The sequence below is a fragment of the Notamacropus eugenii genome, chromosome 6, assembly GCF_028372415.1.
Source record: "Notamacropus eugenii isolate mMacEug1 chromosome 6, mMacEug1.pri_v2, whole genome shotgun sequence".
Classification (NCBI taxonomy): Eukaryota; Metazoa; Chordata; class Mammalia; order Diprotodontia; family Macropodidae; genus Notamacropus; species Notamacropus eugenii.
The window spans coordinates 299,726,952-299,745,951 of record NC_092877.1 but is presented as its reverse complement, the minus strand read 5'-3'; the positions used below and the strand labels follow the sequence as shown (position 1 = coordinate 299,745,951).

Below are 19,000 nucleotides of genomic sequence, written 5' to 3'. Positions count from 1 at the left end.
TTCAGCATTATATTCCAATGTATTTCAGACAATTTGATTGTATTTCTTGTTATTTTGAAATACACATTTGTCTTCAAAAAATTAAAATTAGTCCATTAAGTGGGATGAAAATTCTTTTCAGCTCCTGAGAATCTTTTTTTCCATTTAGCTGTTGTTCTTTACTAAACAGAACCATCAGAGGGCACCATAGTCTGAGTTTAAACTTCACTCCACTTCCACCCACTACTGAAAGAACATTAAAGTAAATCATTTCATTGATTTCCAGTCCCTTTATTGTACCCTGTCTCTGAATTGTTTTTAATGTTTTTTACTTTCTCCCGTCACCTCCATGAGGTTTTCCAGTCCAATTATTTCTTCACATTGGAGAGAGGAAAAAAAAAACCATACATATTATATGGCTGTCATTTTTATTTATCAAGATAAAATTAAACCAATTATATTCACAAGGGAAGCAAAGATGTGCCATATATTAGGATATTTAGAGGTGATGTAGTATCTAGAGTTCTGACTTTGGAATCAGGCAAGTTCAAATTCTGCTTCAGATGATTAAAAGCTCTAATCCCCTGGGCAAGTCATTTATCCTTTCTAAGCCTTCATCTGTAAAAAGGGGATAACAACAGTATCTACCATCACATGGTTGTTATAAAAATAAAATGAGAAAGCATATTTAAAGGTCTTTGGCAACCTTAAATTTCAGATTTCTTACCTATAAATCATCAATACAACCTGCCCTTTTTTTAAAAAAACATACCATAGTTTCTCCCTTCTCATATGATATATGAGATGTTTTAGGTGTTTTTCCCCCTCTTCTGCCTTGTTCACTACTACCAGATTATCAAAAAGGGAAAGTATGGTTTACTTCTCAGCCATGTGTGTGCTTACTAGCAGAGTGTATGGATGTTGTAGTAAATCACCAGAGTGCCCAAGATGATGGTTCTTAAGCTTTTGGGACCACAGACTAATGCTAAAAATCCAAGAAACCATCTGCCCTTCTTGTACTTAATTTATCCTTTCCCCCATCGTCCCCCAAATAAATGTCTTTTGCTTCCCTGCTTTGGGGAAATAGGAGAAGATTTAAAAGGCAGGGGAGATGGGGCTTGAGCTCTAGAGAAGAGGATAGTATGGTGAGGAATACTGAGAAATAGCAGATTTGTTGAGTGATTTCAAACCACACATAGAGAATGTTTAGAAGTAAATTCACTGCTTCTTCACTTGTCAACCCACACCCGCTAGTACTGCCACTACCGCTACCACTACCACTCTCACTGCCACTATCACTACCACTACCACTATCACTATCACTGCTGACCTGTGTTTTCATTTTTGGGCAAATTGTAAGCTAGAATCTTGTTGATAAAGTCTTTCTTTGGTAACAACAGAAATGATTAGGACCTACTTAGATGGTCTTTTTCATAGCCTTTTAAAATCTCGTTTTTACTTTCATGGAAATTCGGTTCAGCAAAAACTTATTGACTCAAGTTGGCATTATTTGAATTATTTGAATCACATTGTCAGCTGTAATTGGCAGTAGACTTGCAGAAAATGATTCTAATTTCTGAGTTTGCTAATTGTTGTATACTGTAGGCACTGATTGTGTTTGGTCTTCATGATAATATGTACGCACTGAGATAAATGGAGAGTAATGGTTAAGGGTTAAAAGTAAAGGTTATTTTACTTTTTTTTATTTGCTTTTAAATGAAAAAAATCACAATAATTCCTGAGAAAATATTGACTTCAGCCAACATAGAATATCAGTTTCTCAAAGAAATGAGAAAAATAATAATTTTTATTAGACATGATACGTAGGAAAGCAAGAATGGTTAATGTTTTTGAGAAGAGTATGAGCATAAAACTTAAAAGTATTGCTAGTAAAAAAAATGTAATATATATTGAAACCACAGATCTAATAATATGATAGGTTTATATATAAGCTATTTTTAAAAATCATGAATGTGATGAGAAACTACTTTCAATTACATGTGCTTCCAAAGTATTGCGGGGGGTGATTAAGATGATTGATGTCTATGTAATTGTCTTTGATTTTCTAATTTAGAGTTGGGATTTTACAGCATCACACGTACTGGAAAGATTGTGATTTGTCCATGGAATTGTTCCATTATAATTTAGGCAGAGACAAAGAAAAGAAAACAGTGACTTAGATCTGATTTCAGAAAAAGCTAATAAAAAATTTTATTATATTTTCTTCCTGATTCTTCAGTAGTGTGTTGTTGCCTTTTACCAAGTGATCCTTCAAAATCAGTATTATATTTAAAATGATGTGAGGATGTGCATAGTTTGTTTTTTAGTGGAAAGATTTACACAATACTTTTTCAACCATTATTAACTCAGGGGATTTGAAACTGACCGAACACCCTTCCACACATTTCATACTCTCTGCTGGCTACCCTTTTGTGGCTTTTTCCTTCTTCATCTTAATTTTAGCCTACTTTTTAATCCTTGTTTGGAAAAAGTTTAGGAGGAGCTAGGATCAAACAGTATGATTTACCCTGTGCCGTAAGCAGTGAAACACTGCTAAGGACAGCCCTGGTCATGCTGGGAAAGAAACAACCACCAATTTCATGGATTGTTGTATCTACCTTTCTGTGGCCCAGGTTCATTGTTTAAGTAACAATGTAAATTTTAGCCTTTAGTAGAAAAAATCTTGCTTCTCAGGTTTTAAATTTTTATGTCAAGGAAATAACAATAATCTGGCATTCATATAGTCCTTTAAGGTTTGCAAAACATTTTACGTGTGTTGTCTCATTTAATCATCACAGCAATTGTATGAGCTAGGTGCCATTATTATCTGTATAGCTTATTTGTATCTCAGGCAGTTATTGAACTCTCAAATCTCAGTGGAGGCATAGGATTCTATTCATTGCACCACCTATTTGGCTCAGTGGTAGGTTCTGTGATGATGGTGGTGGTGGTAATAGTTTGTTTTGTTTTGTTTTGTTTGCCTTGTCCTAGAAGTGTGTCTCCATTTGATAGGGGAAGAAACAGACTCATAAAGGTAAGGTAATTTAAAAGAGGTGGTTAGTAAACATCCTGGTTATGAAGCAGTGACTTGTACTTCCTTCTGGCTGCCTTTTTGTGACTTTTCCCTTCAAGGCTCTTCTTCATGTCCATTTAACTATTTTTATCCTTATTTGAAAAAAGTTTAGGAGAAGCTAAGAACAATGTGATTTACCCTAAACCATAAACACTGCTAAGGATGTGTCTTGCAGAACTATAACCAGTAAACCACAGTTTCACTCAGAACAACTTGTAACAGACTAACATTACTTTTTTGACAATTACTAAAAAAAGTTCAGGAGACTGCTATGGGTATAGTTCACCCTACTGTTTTGAGTTTGTTTCTTCACCTATAAAACGAAGATGCACTACTTACACAAAGCAAAAAAAAAAGTGAATTATTGTTGCTGCTGCTACTACTAGTAGTACTACTACTTCTTCCCTTTCTTGGAAGAGAGAATATACCTTTTTTGTTTTTGTCCCTAGAGGGCAAGGATCAAGGCAAGAGTTAAAACTTGCAGATTTAGGATTGGTGTAAAGAAAATTTTCTGTCAACTAGAACTAACTCAAAGTGGAATGGGCACCTGTATGAAGTAGGGGGCTCCCCTTTCTGAAGGCCTTCAAGCAGTGAATGGATGGCCATTTGTTAGGCATGTTTTATGTGGGATTCTTGTTCAGGTATGGTTTAGAGTGGGTGAACATGGAGGGTCCCTTCTAATCATAAGTTTCTGTATATGACTATGAGTAGGTACTGGAGGAAAGATTGGAGTCCAGCAATCTCCCCACTCCAAGGCCAATGAGTATTCTTTTTTTCCACCTTACCATACTGTCTACTTAAGACACATACTTTCAACTTTGATCATGCTAGAAGTTTGTTTTTAAATAATTAGCCTTGAGGCTAGAAATTTAATGGAATACAATTAGTGAATTTGCAAATTTTTCTCTTTTTATGTAAATGAGAACCTAATGTGCAACCAACCTACTATGCAAGATTGATTGTTAAAAGGAAAACATTTTGTAAACCTTAAAGCACTCCAGAATTGTGAGGTATGTTAAGTATATCTAGGGATGCCTGTTTTCTTACAAGGGAAACAAACAGCTTTCAAGATTTTTGTTCATGTGATCATGAAAACCATAAGAGTGTCTTAGCATTACAAAATTATCAAGTTAAAGCAGCTAAGTAATTATAAAAGGACCAACTTAAAGCAGTGAGTGGAATTTTAGAAAACTTAATCAAATATCTTTTATTAAAAGCATGTATATTGTAACAAGGACAGGGAGTTGGGACCAGAGTTGGACACAGGAGTTCAGTGGACTGGAGTGCCTGAAGGGACCCATCTTTCCATGAAAGTAAACAGTTTTGTTTTTTAATACCAAGTTGGCCGGTGGTGTTATACGGCAGTGAAACTGAACATACCAGTCTCCAAAGAATTAAAAAGTAATATCACACAAAGGGCAATAGATAAGGCAGGGTGGGTGTGAACAAGCCACAATAAATAACCAGTGAGGAACTGAGAAAAACAAGAACCCTAACCCATCAAGGGAATTATATAGTGAGAAGAAAATAGGGGCAGGTTACATGGCAAGGGGTGCCAGTGATGCACTGGGATGCTTGCAGAAGCTTCCAGCACGTGTAGCAAACTTATGAGGACAGGGAAAAAAGTTGCAGAGGATGGGCAGACCTGAACTGGTTTTAGTCTTAGTGATATAAAATGCTTTATAAACAAGTTACAGCCATTATGCTATTTTAATTGCAACATAGGCTGCCTTGTCCTTAAAATCTCACTTAGAAACCTAAAGGTAGTCTTCATTATAAAAGGAATTGGTATCTTTTTTTTTAAGTTTTTTAAGTTTCCTAATTTTCATAGGTTGAACTTAAATTGGTTTTGTTCTTTACTGTGTGTTGTTATTCCCCAAAATGGATATATGCAAAACATTTTCTGGAAATGTCCTAGGATATATCCAATTCATTTATCAGGCTTACTCTAATTCATGCATCCTGTTCTAAGATAAAATACAAGATTTTAAGGAAATAATTGGGGGATTAATCTAATTGTTTTAACTGTTGTCAAGGTGACCTTAATTTTTGTTTCAGTTTTTGCTTTTCTTATCTTGAAGTTATATTTGAAATTTCCCTTTCAATATTCTTTTTTTACTCCAGCACCCACAGATCCAAAAGAAGTCTCAGTATATCAAGTATCTGTGTTGTGACGATGTTAGAACTCTGCACCAGTGGGTAAATGGCATCCGGATTGCAAAGGCAAGATTTCCTTTAAGATGTCTGATGGGTTCTTAAAGCAATTCAGCAAATATTTATCAAGTCCCCATTATTAGACAGTGGGTATCTCACTAGATGCTAGGGATACAAAAATGAAAAATAAAGTTTCTGTCCTTAGCAATTTATGATTTAAAAGGAAAGGAAGTGTACAGAACTAAATAATAGGACAAAGATGGTGATAAAGGCAAAGGGAAAATTTTCATATTACAGGTGGGGGTGGGCAGGGTGGTGGTAATCAGAAAAGGCTTCATGGAGGAGATGGCACAGCTGAGCTAAGCTTTGAAAACAGATTTCAGTAGAGAGAGATGGATGTTGCTGGTCTAAAGAATGGCATGCATGGAGGCAGGAGAAAGTAAGACGAGCAATACGACATTAATTTTACATGTGAAGACATGCAGAACATAATTCCACATTAACCGTGTTTATGCTTCCTCTCTTAATGCAGCCAAAGAAGGTTATTTGCTTTTTTGACCACCACATTACACTTCTGACTGAGCTTGTGGTTCACTAAAATCATCATGGTTTTTTAAGGGTTTTTTGGTTTGTTTTCAGAAAAACTCTGTAACCACAACTTCCCCATCTTGTACTTGTGAAATTGATTTTTTTAACCCAAATGTAGAACTTTGTAGTTATTTTTATTAAATTTCAACTTACTTCAACCCAGTGCTAGACTGTCAAGATCTTTTTGGTTCTTGACTCTTACATACATTGTATAGTTGTCTTCCATGTCATGAGGTTTAGGGGCATGGCACCCCTCCCTCAATCTAGAAAATCCATGTAAAAATTTTTGGCTCTCCCTTCATACCAGAGAAGAAGTCTGAATTATTATGGTATTAAAAGGTAATATATTCTCATATTGTGTAATACTACACATATTTTTTTTTTGTATTTTTCTGAGTTTCTAAACTTTTTCTGTGTCATCTGCAGCTTCAGCAAAACTTCCAAAAAAATTCCCATTTAATTTCTTATGCTGACTCAAAATATATGGAAACCACAATGGGGAAAGTTGCAGTGTGGAAAAGAAACTATTAGTTATCCCTTCTAGCTATGAATCTGATGAGCATACCTTTATTAAAGTCTTGATAAAAATTGTAAGTAGCACAAAGCATTGCACCATGGACAGCTACTCTTGGACTTCAGCAAGTTCTGGATCTGTTTGTCTGTATGTTGTTAGTCCACATCTGTCCATTTCACAAGACTGCCGTGAGATACTGTTTAGCTTGTAGGGAAGCTTTGTATTTAAATCTAGTTAAACTATATTCATAACATTCCTTTCATCTACTGATTTAGTAATCTTGTCAAAAGGAAATGGACTTAGTCTGCTGTGACTCGTTCTTTATGAAGCTACACAGACATTTTGTAATCACCAAATCACCACTTCCTTTTCTGGATGACCCTCAGCTAGATGATCAGATATAGAATTTCCCAGGAATCACAATCAGACTTACTGATCTATAGTTGGCAGACTTTATTCTCTATCATTTTTTTATATAAATTTTTTTCCATACAAAGATCCACTCTCTTTCCAACTTCCCCTCATTGAGAAAGAAAAAAACAAAAAAAACTCATCCTGTTATAAATATGTATAAACAAATTCCTACATTGACTCTAGAAAAACCAAATGTTTGCCTTTCTCCAGTTTTGTGGCACGTTTCCCATTTTCCCTGTTCTTTTAGATATCACCAAGTGTCTCAACTGCTTCTTTCACTATTCATCTGGACTAAATGAATTCAGGCTAGGGCAACTAGAGGCTGACTTATCCATTTACTTATCTTGAACATCAACTCCTTGTTAACTCATTGTCCTGAGCGGCTCTATCTCTTTCTGTAGTCAGCTGTCATAATCCCATTTATCCCAGTAAAGGGCTTCTCTAATTCTCCTTTTCCTTTCGGTAGGGAGAGGGATGGACCTGTGGTTTCACTGGTATAGTGAACCCTCAGGTGAGAAAGATTTCATTTACCATTGGAGGCTGGCACCTTTCTGAAACTTAGAGTCTCAGAGTAGTTTAAAAGCTTCCCTCTCCAGCCTCAGCTTCACCCTCTGAGCTTTCACGCTGTACACACGATTTTCACAGGATTGTGCCAGGCTCAGATATTCTTCCTCTGTTATTTGGCCTTTCTGTATATCTATACATTTCTTTTAAAATAGAAATTGTTTGTAAGTTCCCTGTGTTTCCACATCAGGCCCTCCCTTTGTTTCTCCAGCATTTCCCCACCTACCAGAGTACCCGCTTACTCCCTGTGCAAGTTCACTTGGGCCTCTTGTGCTTCTCACACCAGAGGCTCATTCCTCTGGTTAGTCCAGCCCAGAACCTCCATCTTAAGTAGTGTCCCAGCCAGTTTTCATTCTTCTCTGGACTTTGTTCACCATGTCCCTGTGCAGGTACTTTCTCCCCTATCCCTTGTATGGATTTTCTTTATTTTTACTTATATTTGTATTTCCTAGCACTTAGCCCAAATACCCAGCACTTAATATATGTTTTTTTACTTAACTTCAGACACATTGTATTTTTCCCCTCCATAAGGGTCTTGTTTCCCTTTGGGTCTTCAGAATTTCATTCTTGGGATAACTTACCCAATAGCATTTTAGTCCAAGAGAACCTGCCTATCTTTCCTGTGAACCCTTTGAAATCTGCTTTCCCAGCTTCTGGAGTACATGCTACGTCATGCCCAGGGTTTTTTCTCTGTCACAGACTCTCAGAGGAAATGATCTCTTTCCCCTTAGAGTGCCCATCATTTCTAGCTTAGCCAACCATTGGCTCTGTTAGCAAGAGTCAGCTCCATATCCAAAAAATGTTTGTCTTGTTCTACATTTTGAGTCCATTACCTCTCTCTCGGTCCAAAGTTGGCCCTTTAAAAGCCTGATTACTTATTGCACTGATCAGTTAATTCTTTCAAAGTTGTTTGTCTTTGTAATGCTGTTATACTGTAAATTAGCCTGGTTCTGCTCACTTATCAGTCCCTGCATATCTTTCCAGGTTTCTCTGAAACCAGTCCTTTCTTCATTTCCTATGGCACAATAGCATTCCATTATTTATATTCATATACTATAATTTGTTTATTCTCTAATTGATGGTTACCCCATTAGCTTCTAGTTGTTTTATATACACAAAAAGAGTTACTATCACCTTGATCTCATTAGGGAAGTAGGCCCAGTAGTAATGGCATCACTACTACTTAGTCAAAGCATATATGTTTGGGCACAGGTCTGAATTGCTTTCTAAAATGGCAGAATCAATTCACATCACCAGCTGTGCATTATCGTGCTTGTTTTCCCACAACTGCTCCAACAATTACAATTTTACATTTTTATCATCTTTCCTAATCTGATGGGTGTGTGATGGAATCTCAGTATTGCTTTACTTTTTCTGTAATAGTTATTTCTTGCATTTTTTCACATACTACAAAACTTGGAGAAATCCAGCCTTGGATTAATGAAGAATGACAAATTTTGGTAGCAGACTGTCATTTCTTAAAAACTTGAGAACTTCACTATATTTAATTTTCTTCTGTCTCAACAATTTGAAAGCCACTGGTACTGCACCAACCTATCTCTTTCACCAGTACTCCCACCAGTTATCCTTCAATTTTTCTGTTTAATCAACAAGCATTTATTAATCCTTACTATATGATAGGCCCTGAATTAATAAAGAATGGCAAAGACCTGGTGCTTGCCCTCATGGAGCTCCCAGCAGAAGTGTTATCTGGAAAGCACTGGAAGTGTAAGGAAAGTTTTGCCTCTTGCAGAAAACGGGATTTGAGCTGAGTTTTAACGGAATCCAGGGGAAGCCAAGAGGCAAGGAACACTAGTATTTCAGGAATGGATGATATCAGTGAAAAGGCAGATAGAGTGTGGTGTTTGTAGAAGCAAGAAGGCTGACATTTCACAGACCAGGTGGAGGACAGTGCAGTATTCAAAGACTGGAAGAATAGGGAGGAACCACATTGTGAAGAGCTGTATAGAAAACAAACAGGATTTTATATTTGCTAGGTGCTGGAGATACTGTAAAAAGACAAAAAATGAAGCAGACCCAATTTTTTTCTAACTTACCTTACCTTATCTTGCTACCTCCCTTCTCCTTTGCCTTCTGTAGTCTTCTTGTTCAGGTTCTACTCCCGAATCTTCCTTGATCCCTTCCTCCTTAAGCCCCTTTCTTTACATGCTCCTAGATCATCATCCTGGATCTAGGCAGGTATCTCTTGAATTTCCCTCAATTTTCTCCCAAACTTCTCCTTCCCACATAATAACTTCACTAGTCCAAACAACTTTAAATCATCTACTGCATTTTCTCCTTATATGTTAAAATCTTTTTTTCTTCTGTGCCTTGGGAACCAAATGCTACAGAAAGGTCAAGGATGAGGACTGATAAAATGCCATTTGATTTGTTAATCATGAAGTTATTAAGTGGCATTGGAGAAAACAATTTCAGTAGGGTGGTAGGTTTAAGAACCAAGATTGTGGGGCATTAGTTATATGTGGATTGAAATCTACTCTTTTAGAACTTCAGCAGTGACAGAAATGAGAGTGAGGGATAGAAGGGTCATTTTCAGGCTTTTTAGAAGATTGGTGAAGACCTGTTTCTAGATTGAAAAGAGCCATATTTTCAAAAAGAAGAAGAAATGGATGGCAAAAATGACAGAGAAATGGGATCAAGAGCATAAGGAAAAAAGTCTTGACAGGGAGGGAAGGTCCCCCATCTTTCATGTTGATGAGTACATATTAGTGTAATTTATTTTCATTGGTTGAGGTTTAAACTTCTGAATCTTAACTGAATAGAAGTGATCAAAGAACACTAGATATGGTAAAAGTGTGATTTATTTGAGTTTGGAATGTCTTGTGATTCTTTTGAAGGAAATTTTCATTTTTTATTGTGCTTTTTAAGTTGCTTTTATATTTATGCCAGAAAAGCTACTGAGTAATCCACAGATCTGACCAAGTATTGGTTATTGTTGCATTTCAACCTCTTGCTGCCTTGCCTAGAAATTATATTTAGCTATATTAGATTACAGTTTAACTCATTCTAATGGTTTGGCATGGTGAGTAAGTCTTTTAATAGAAACTTGTGAATCAGCTAGCAAAAACATGCTTCTTCTTCCTCTTTCCACACCAATTAAATTCAATTAAAGTCACAAATTACTGTCTTTTCTGTTTAGTATGGAAAACAGCTTTACCTGAATTACCAGGAAGCCCTGAAGAGAACAGAGGCAGCCTATGACTGGACCTCCTTGTCTAGTTCTAGTATCAAATCTGGATCAAGTTCTTCTAGCATCCCAGGTAAATCAGAAATATCTCAAAGTACTGCTTCAAAGTTTGTGGTAAAGACTACCCTCAGTCTTTAAAGCAGGAATTTTTAACCTTCTTTGTGCTACGGACTTCCTTGGAAGGTGGATCTGGTGGATTTTGTGGGCCCCTTCTCAATACATAGGATTACAGAGAAAACAAATTATATTAAAAATAGTTATCTAAAAGTTTTAAAGTTCACACATGTTAAAAACCCCTACTTTAAGCTTTTTTAGCCCTTTCCAGAGATTAATTACCTCTCTATTTCAGTATAATCTCAATTGTTGACCCTCTTAACAATAAAAATTGGTGTGTTCTGTCTTTAAATTTCTCAATGCCAGGCTATTAAAGGGCTTTTTCTTCAAAACTGAAAGCTAAGATTATTCAAATTATGAAGAAAATTTAGATTGAGTATCTTCAAAATGGAAAATTTTAGTAGATTAAATCTTAAGGTGACAAAAATGTTGAAGACAAACAACCACACTTTCTTAAAAACCCTGTCTTCCCTAAGTGTCCGTGAGATAGCTATAAGAAGTAAAGAAATAGGAAGTGCAGTCCAAAGATTTTTTTCTTTTTGTCTCCTGCGTAAGCCTCAAGCAAGACAGTCTTTTCATCACTATTGTGTAAGAACAAATAAATAAAAAACAAACTTGATAATAGACCAAAAAGGGAATAATGAGCACATTGTACAGGAATATACAAAAAAGAAATAAAAAGCAAATTTGACCATTATAAATTGAAATGTCGTAATGCTATTTTCTAATTCATTATCATTTAAATACATTACATTGTGTACAATTTGGGGGTGGATGTTTTCCTAGTTTATAAGTCATAGGATCAGATGTGGAAGGGATCTGAGGAAATTACTGGATACATAGCCAAGCACAAGGAGCAGTGATTGAGTACCTACTTTGTGCAAAACAATGTTTCAGGTGGTGAGGAAGATAACAGAAATAAAACAACCCCTGTCTTCATGGAGTTTGGGGATAACACAAGAAAAAGGTAGCAGCAAACACTCCCTTTTACAGAACAGAAGTTTCATGACTTACCCCCTATTGCTAGCAAGGTTTGAAGAAAGGAAGACGTTAGACATATTCTTCTTAGTAATGAATAGCTGTTGATTCTTAAAGTATGACTTAGAGGTTTGTGGTTTATTTCACCCCACATATCAGCAACACATGGTCTGCAACCTGGTGGTCTCAAACTGTAACTGGGGAAACTACAGGAACAATTTGTAATCCTTCCTAGTTTATCCAGTAGCTAGCCAAGATACCATAATATATTCTTATTCATTCTCTTTCTCCCTTCCTCTCCCTCCTCCAGAAAAGGCAATCATTTCAAAATCCTAATGATAATAAAGTGAAGACAGATTTAAATCTGTAAATTAAAAATCACTTAATCTTAAAGAGTAGTTTGTCCCATTTCCCAATGTAACAAAACAGACACTAAATTTAAAAGGCCCATTTTCTCAGTCAAAAGAAATCAGAACTTATAATTAAGCATTACCATGACTGTTGTCAGTTTTTTTATTTTTTTATTTTGTTTTATTTTATTTCAGGGGAAGTAGAAAGGTATAAGACTAGGGGGAGCAGGGGGTGGAGATGGTATGGGGAGGGGGTTGTTATGTTAGGCTTTGTAATGCTGGCTTTAAATACTTTCTTATTTGGATTCCTCTTTGTCCTTGTACAAGTTCTATGATTTGCAGAATGATTGAATATTAATAGCATGCATCATCTTTGTGAATAATTTCTTAGTGAACTGGTATGCTTGAGATTTACCACTTCTAAGCTGAGAGACATTTTCTAGTGGAAAGTAATTCATTCTATGAGTTGGGTGGTAGACGTGAACTTTCGTTGCCTTGTCAGTTGCACATCAGTTGACGCTTATTCTGTGAGACTATTCTAACATTTATTCACTTTGACAGACTTATTTAAAGTCGATTTAACTTTTAATTTAAACAGAATCTCAGTCGAATCACTCGAATCAGTCTGACAGTGGAGTTTCTGACACCCAGCCCACAGGACACATTCGTTCTCAGAGTATCGTGAGCTCTATCTTTTCAGAAGCCTGGAAACGAGGGACTCAGCTTGAAGAGTCCAGCAAGGTAACAAGCCTGTTTTTAGGCTGCAGAGCAAATCTCATGATGCTTTAATGAGAAATGGACTTCCCTGCAGTGTTGTTCTGTCCTTTCTTTAGGAACTCTTCCTTCTCGATTCTTTTATTCTTACTGTCTTTCTTTATGATTGTGGGGAGCCACTATATTCTATTTAAATAGATGTTATCAGATCAGTTGATCATTGGAGGTTCAGAGTGAATTTATTCAGCTTGTTGCATATGAGCCTCTTGCTTCACTAAATTTCTTTCTGGTTTTTTTTTAACCATTTTCCTACTCATTTACCTCTTCCACAGAGTTATAGAGGAAAGGAATGAGTTCTAATTGATCATCTTTAAATTTTGTATTCCAAACTCTTGTGTTCCTGAATCATACTGCCTTGTTGAATTGGACACTTTTTCCTGGACTGTTAAATCAGTGGAAAAGTCTTTTATATGGAATCTTCAAGCTGAATGTCTAATCCAGTGGTTCTCAACTCTTTTTTGGTCTCAGGACCCCAAAGAGCTCTTAATCTATATTTATTATAAATATTATACATACATATATAGTGTCTTAGTAATCAAACTGATAAAATTTTTAAAATATTTATTTAAAATAATAGTAAGCCACTGCATGTTATATAATTTTTTATAAAAGAGGACTATTTTCTCAAAAATATAGTGAAAAGCATGGCAGTGTTATACTTATTTTTACAAATCTTTTTCATGTCTGACTTAGTAGAAAACAGCTGAATTCTCATTTGCTTCTGCATTCAGTCTGTTGTAAGATGTTGTTTTGGTTGAAGTACATGAAAAAAAGATCTGACCTCACAGTGGAAAAGGGGGGAGTATTTTAATAGGCAAATATTGTCTTGGCATTGTTGTGAAATAGTTTTGGCCTTGGGGACTCCCTGGGGTCCGTAGACCATACTTGGAGAACCACTATTCTAGTCACCTTATTTTACAAATAAGGAAACTGAGATTGAGAAGTAAAATGAAGTCCCCCACATCACTGCATCTCCGTTAGCTCCTTGACCTTTTGCTCATTGCAGAAGTTCTGTTACATCTCTACTAACTGGCCTTCACCTCAAAACATCCAGTTCAAGAACTCATCACATTGCATATAGCAACTGCTGAGTTAGGATTTTATTCAGTAATTGTTTTCTAGTGCTGTGATCTGAATTACTTATATACACTTACGGCACTCACCAATTGAGTCAAATTGAAAATTTGCCATAAATGATGCCCATTGGCTTACTTTCTAATTATAAGTTACCCAACAAAACTCTAATTCAGAACAAAAGTCAATACTGGAGGTTGTTTGGGGAAAATCAAGTCAACGCAGTAGAATTTTTAAACATTCTTAGTCCTTCTTTGTCTTTTAATTAGTTCGGATGAATCAGGAACCATGCTTCAGGAAATTCTACTAATGCTAATTTCCAGAATAAAATCCTCCACTTTATAAAATTTCTAATGATGTTTTCCACATAGATTTTGACCTGTAGAATTGCCTCAAAACAAAGATCTAAAGATTTTGTGTTTTAAAAGAGTTGGTTGTCATTGCAAAGTAAAGGTTAACTGGAATAGAAGAATTTGGAAAAAAAACTTTCAAGTCAGAAATTTTGGTAGGCCCCTTGCAGCAGTGTAGATTTTTTAAGTTTCTGTTCCCATTCCTCTGTATTCCTCCTGTGACTTCAGTCTCAGATGCCCAGTGTGAAGGCCGGCAGCAGAACTACGGTCTGCATATCCAAGATGCCTACTATGGGGTGCAGCTAAGGTCTGCCACTGCTCTTTGAAAGCACGTTAACCCGAGTGATTCATAAAGCCAGATCTTACCAACTAATCCTTTTATGTGATTATGCTAATTAGCCCTAAACTTTAGTCTGGCAGGTTAGAGATAACCAACAGTTTGGTTAGAAAATTCTTTGTAATGTGATATAAATCATTCTTGCTTTTGATCCATTGCCATCAGATAAAACCCCAGAGGTCATGCCCAAATTATTTAAAAAGCAGAAAAAAGAGACAAATATTACCCAGGATATTTCTGCTGTCATTTCCAGAAAATTTTCATCACATCCTTATGTTAATTAACTGATGCACGAAATCACGGTGGCTCCAGTAGCACTAAGGAAGATTTTTTAAGTCATCCGCAGATTTCCATTCCTTCTGGATTTCCTTTTCTCAAACCTGTTGAGATTTTCATTTTCTCCTGCTTTTTTCTATATAATAATGGGGTTTTTTTGTTGTCACTCACTGTAATGTTCATGAATCATTTCTTTATGTATTTTCCAGTAAAACAAATATAAGGAAAATGTCCCCCTTTTACCTGCATTGCTGGACTTCTGTGCATGTTGGATGCAAGTGTCTCATACGAATACAAGTGTGTGTGTCAAGCTCAGCCCTGTATGACTGTGCACGCCTGCTGAATATTTTCATGCTCTCACATGTCAGCACACTAGCATCAAAAAGCCATCCTCATTCATCAAGAGGCCCTCCATCAGCACATCTTAAACCTAATCCATGCATCTGCTTGATGCGGATGCAATCATGCAGTGAAAGGTGGTCCTCTCTTCTCATGATGGTTCCCTTTCAGGACAGGATGTGTGAAAGTAATAACCACAGATCCTAAAATTCTGTATCCTGTCACTGTCTAAAGTGCTTCCACACCAGGAAATCCTCTCCCAGGTTGATAGGCAATCTAGTTATCTGCAGTTTGAGCATATTCTTAGATGTCCTTCCTCCCCAGGGAGCCAGGCTGCCTCCTTCCTGTCATGTGATCTGTCCATCTTCATCCTCTTGCTACATCTTCTTCATGCATGTTCCAGGCTCCTTTTTATTTTTTAATAGATAAGCAAATCAGAACTGAACTTTATAACCTTTTTTTTGTCTCCCTTGTCTCCCTTTTTTTTTATACTCCTTTTAGGCCAGAATGGAGTCTTTGAACCGACCTTACACTTCACTTATGCCCCCTTTGTCCCCACAAACTAAGACAGCTGCCCCCTATACTGCTTCACAGCCATCCCCCCCTCTCCCGCCCCCACCGCCTCCTCCACCGCCCCCTCCACCCCCGCCACCACCCCCTCCACCCCCACTCCCCAGCCAAGCTGCACCTTCTTCAGTTTCAGCAGCCACAATGTTTGTCAAATACAGTACAATAACCAGGCTGCAGAATGCTTCTCAACATTCAGGATCTCTCTTTAAACCCCCACCACCCCTGGTGACACAGCAAGTGTCAGCAGCTTCACAGTCAGGAAAACCTCAACTATTGGTGCCTCCTAATGGGGTAGTTCCACCTCCCCCTCCTCCACCTCCACCTCCTACCCCAGGATCAGCTATGGCTCAGCTAAAACCAGCCCCGTGTGCCCCATCGGTTCCTCAGTTCAACCCCCCACCTCCACCTCTGAAAATCCATCAGGTGCAGCAGAATGTTGTTCAGGCTGCTCCTCCTGCTCCCCCACCCCCACCTCCTGTTCCTGCACCCCCACCTCCTCAAGCCCCTCCTAAACCCCTGGTGACTCCCACACCAACCGGTACCAAAACTGCATCACCTACTGTGATACAAACCCCAGTCTCTGCTCCCACCCCTCCAGTTCCCCCAGCAAAAAAGCAGACAGTTTTTCCCATTTCCCAGATTCCACAATCTCCTCCTGCTCTTCCTAGTCCAGTCCCCCCACCAACATTACCAAAACAGAGCTTCTGTGTAAAACCACCTCCTTCTCCACAGTCTCCAGTGCCATCTGTTGTGAAGCAGATAGCCAGCCACTTCCCACCTCCCCCCACCCCTCCTCCATCAGAGCCTCAACCTTTAAAGCCTGTGCCATTGAGTGTGACACCACAATCTCCCCCTGCTGTGAAAGCCAAGCCTAAGTGGCAGCCCAGCTCTGTGCCATCCCCTGATTTTCCTCCACCTCCACCTGAAAGCATCCTTGTATTTCCACCTCCACCAGCTGCAACACCAGGGGTCTCTCCCACCCCTGATAAAATTGGATCTCCAGTAAAAAAGACCAGCAAGACTTCTAGTCCTGGGGGAAAGAAACCACCCCCAACGCCGCAGCGAAACTCCAGCATCAAATCTAGCAGTTGTGCAGAATATCAAGAGTCTAAAAGACCTTCAGTGGACAGCCTTGTTAGCAAATTTGCACCCCCATCAGAACCTTCTGGGTCTCCCAACAAGGAAACTCCACCCCCTCCTGCAGCTCCACCAAAACCTGGAAAACTCAATCTCTCTGGAGTCAGTCTACCAATAGTTCTCCAACAAGGAGGCATTTCGGCAAAAGCACCTGTTATGAGTGGACCTGGTAAGGACTCAGTGATAGAATTCCCTTCTCCTCCTTCAGATTCTGACTTTCCACCTCCTCCACCTGAAATAGAGCTTCCTCTACCACCAGTAGAGATCCCATCAGTATTTTCAGGAAACACTCCTCCAAAAGTAGCTGTTGTTAACCCCCAGCCACAGCCATGGTCCAAAACATCAGTGAAGAAAGCCCCTCCACCCACAAGGCCCAAACGGAATGATAGTACGCGCCTCACACAAGCGGAAACCACAGAGCAACAGGTGACTGCTACAGTCATTCCACAAGTGCCCACTTCTCCCAAGTCCAGCCTTAGCGTCCAACCTGGATTCTTGGCTGACTTAAATAGAACACTACAACGGAAGTCCATCACCCGGCATGGCTCACTCTCTTCTTCCCGGATATCCAGAGCAGAGCCAACTGCCACCATGGATGATATGGCATTGCCCCCTCCACCCCCTGAACTGCTCTCTGATCAACAGAAGATTGGTTACGGAGGGAGTCATATCTCGGGCTATGCAACACTGCGGAGGGGGCCACCTCCTGCCCCCCCAAAAAGGGACCAGAACACCAAGCTTTCTAGAGACTGGTAGCTACCATAGGATTCTGGATCATTCTTCAGTCAGCTAATCTAACCATAATTTCAGGTGTTCAGCGCCTCCTTGTGTGATAGATCATGTGATCAAAATGGTATTCAGCTATAGCTAAGGGTAATTGTATACACTCCCCCCCAATCCCCCATACTTAGTCCAAAAATGGGTTTTGTGTTTTGGGTGGGGGGAGGTGGAGGGATGTGTGTGTCTTATTCCTTGATGTTTCTTTTTTTTTTTTTTTTCACGTGGATTGGACCAAAAACCTTTCTTACTTTTTTCTGCATTTGAGGTATTTTGTAGTGTCTGTCCATGTGCAATGAGACTCCGTTTGTGCATGTTTTATAGTATATATTGAGTAGGTTTATAATGGGACATTTCTCACAATTATAACAGAACCAGAATGTTTCGTCTATCTAGATTGTTTGAGTCTTCACTTTCATGCATAGGGAGGGGGCATGTTAAGCCAGGAAAAGCTCAGTATCTCAAGAGTGAGAACAATACCGGGATATTTGTGACCAGCTGCTTAGAATATAGATATGATACAACTGAAACATTCTAGCTGTAAAAACTAAAAGGAAATAGAAATTATTTGGTGATCTGGAGTAATATAAATTTCTGCCACAAGTAGCCTTCTAGAATGTGGCATTCTGTCCCTGAGAAAATAAGGGATAATTTACCTGATAATAAGCTTTGTTAGTTCATTTTACCTCTTAACCAGGAGTACCATTTCAGTCCCTTCCTTGAGGTTGAGCTTTTAATCAAGTTTGCTTCCATGTTTCTTTGTCTTGATATTCATGTGTAGTACCAACCATCTAAAGATGTTGATATATGTTCCAGGATATCAGTTATCCTTTGGAATGTGTGATTTATGTAGCTGTATGTAATACATATCTCTGCATAATATGTGCACACATTATACAAATATACTGTTGCCCAAAAAAACATCTCTGGGGAGAATAAATACCTCTTACGTTTCTGCTGCTCTCCCTAGTAGGAGTAATCAGGAATTATAGGGAATTTAAGCTTCTAGATCTTTGTCCTTCTCGGCATTAATGAATGCACAAATCCATAAACACTTCTCTATCTTACATGGAACTTGAGAATATCATTAGACTTCAAAAGAGGAGGGGAGAAAGGAACACAAATCAGAATCCTATCTTTAAAAATTGTGAAGGCTTATCCAGCTACCAGATAGTGACTGGAATGTCCAATTATGGGTGCTTGATTCCCTGTTGTGCATGTACAGCACAGCATAAAACCATAGTGGAACAACTCTAGGTCTAGTGGTGTTTTCTAACTAATATCGTTCCATGTCAGTTTTTATTGGAAGGGAAGAGGAGGAAGAGATGGGCATCAGAGATCCTGTCCTGTCACCTTGACCTTGGGGACTGGGAGGAGCTGCTTTACCCAGGACACTATATGATCTGCTCAGCAAGTATAAGCAAATGATT

The 19,000-nt window shown here is 38.2% G+C and overlaps 1 protein-coding gene across 10 annotated transcripts in view; it reads left to right on the top strand.

Annotated features, from left to right (window-relative positions):
* Positions 1–18,491, top strand: part of RAPH1 (Ras association (RalGDS/AF-6) and pleckstrin homology domains 1) — a 119,699-nt gene extending 101,208 nt beyond the window's left edge. For 7 of the 10 annotated variants that reach the window (XM_072617339.1, XM_072617342.1, XM_072617341.1 and 4 more), the window contains 4 exons: positions 5,177–5,275; positions 10,447–10,567; positions 12,535–12,677; positions 15,588–18,491. In XM_072617339.1, coding sequence (XP_072473440.1) covers positions 5,177–5,275; positions 10,447–10,567; positions 12,535–12,677; positions 15,588–17,549 — 2,325 coding nt within the window. In that variant the 3' untranslated portion in view covers positions 17,550–18,491. Of the gene's footprint in view, positions 1–5,176; positions 5,276–10,446; positions 10,568–12,534; positions 12,678–14,724; positions 14,996–15,587 lie in introns of those variants that run through there. The other 3 variants (XM_072617343.1, XM_072617345.1, XM_072617344.1) reach the window with 3 other exon arrangements.
* Positions 18,492–19,000: the final 509 nt, after the last annotated feature.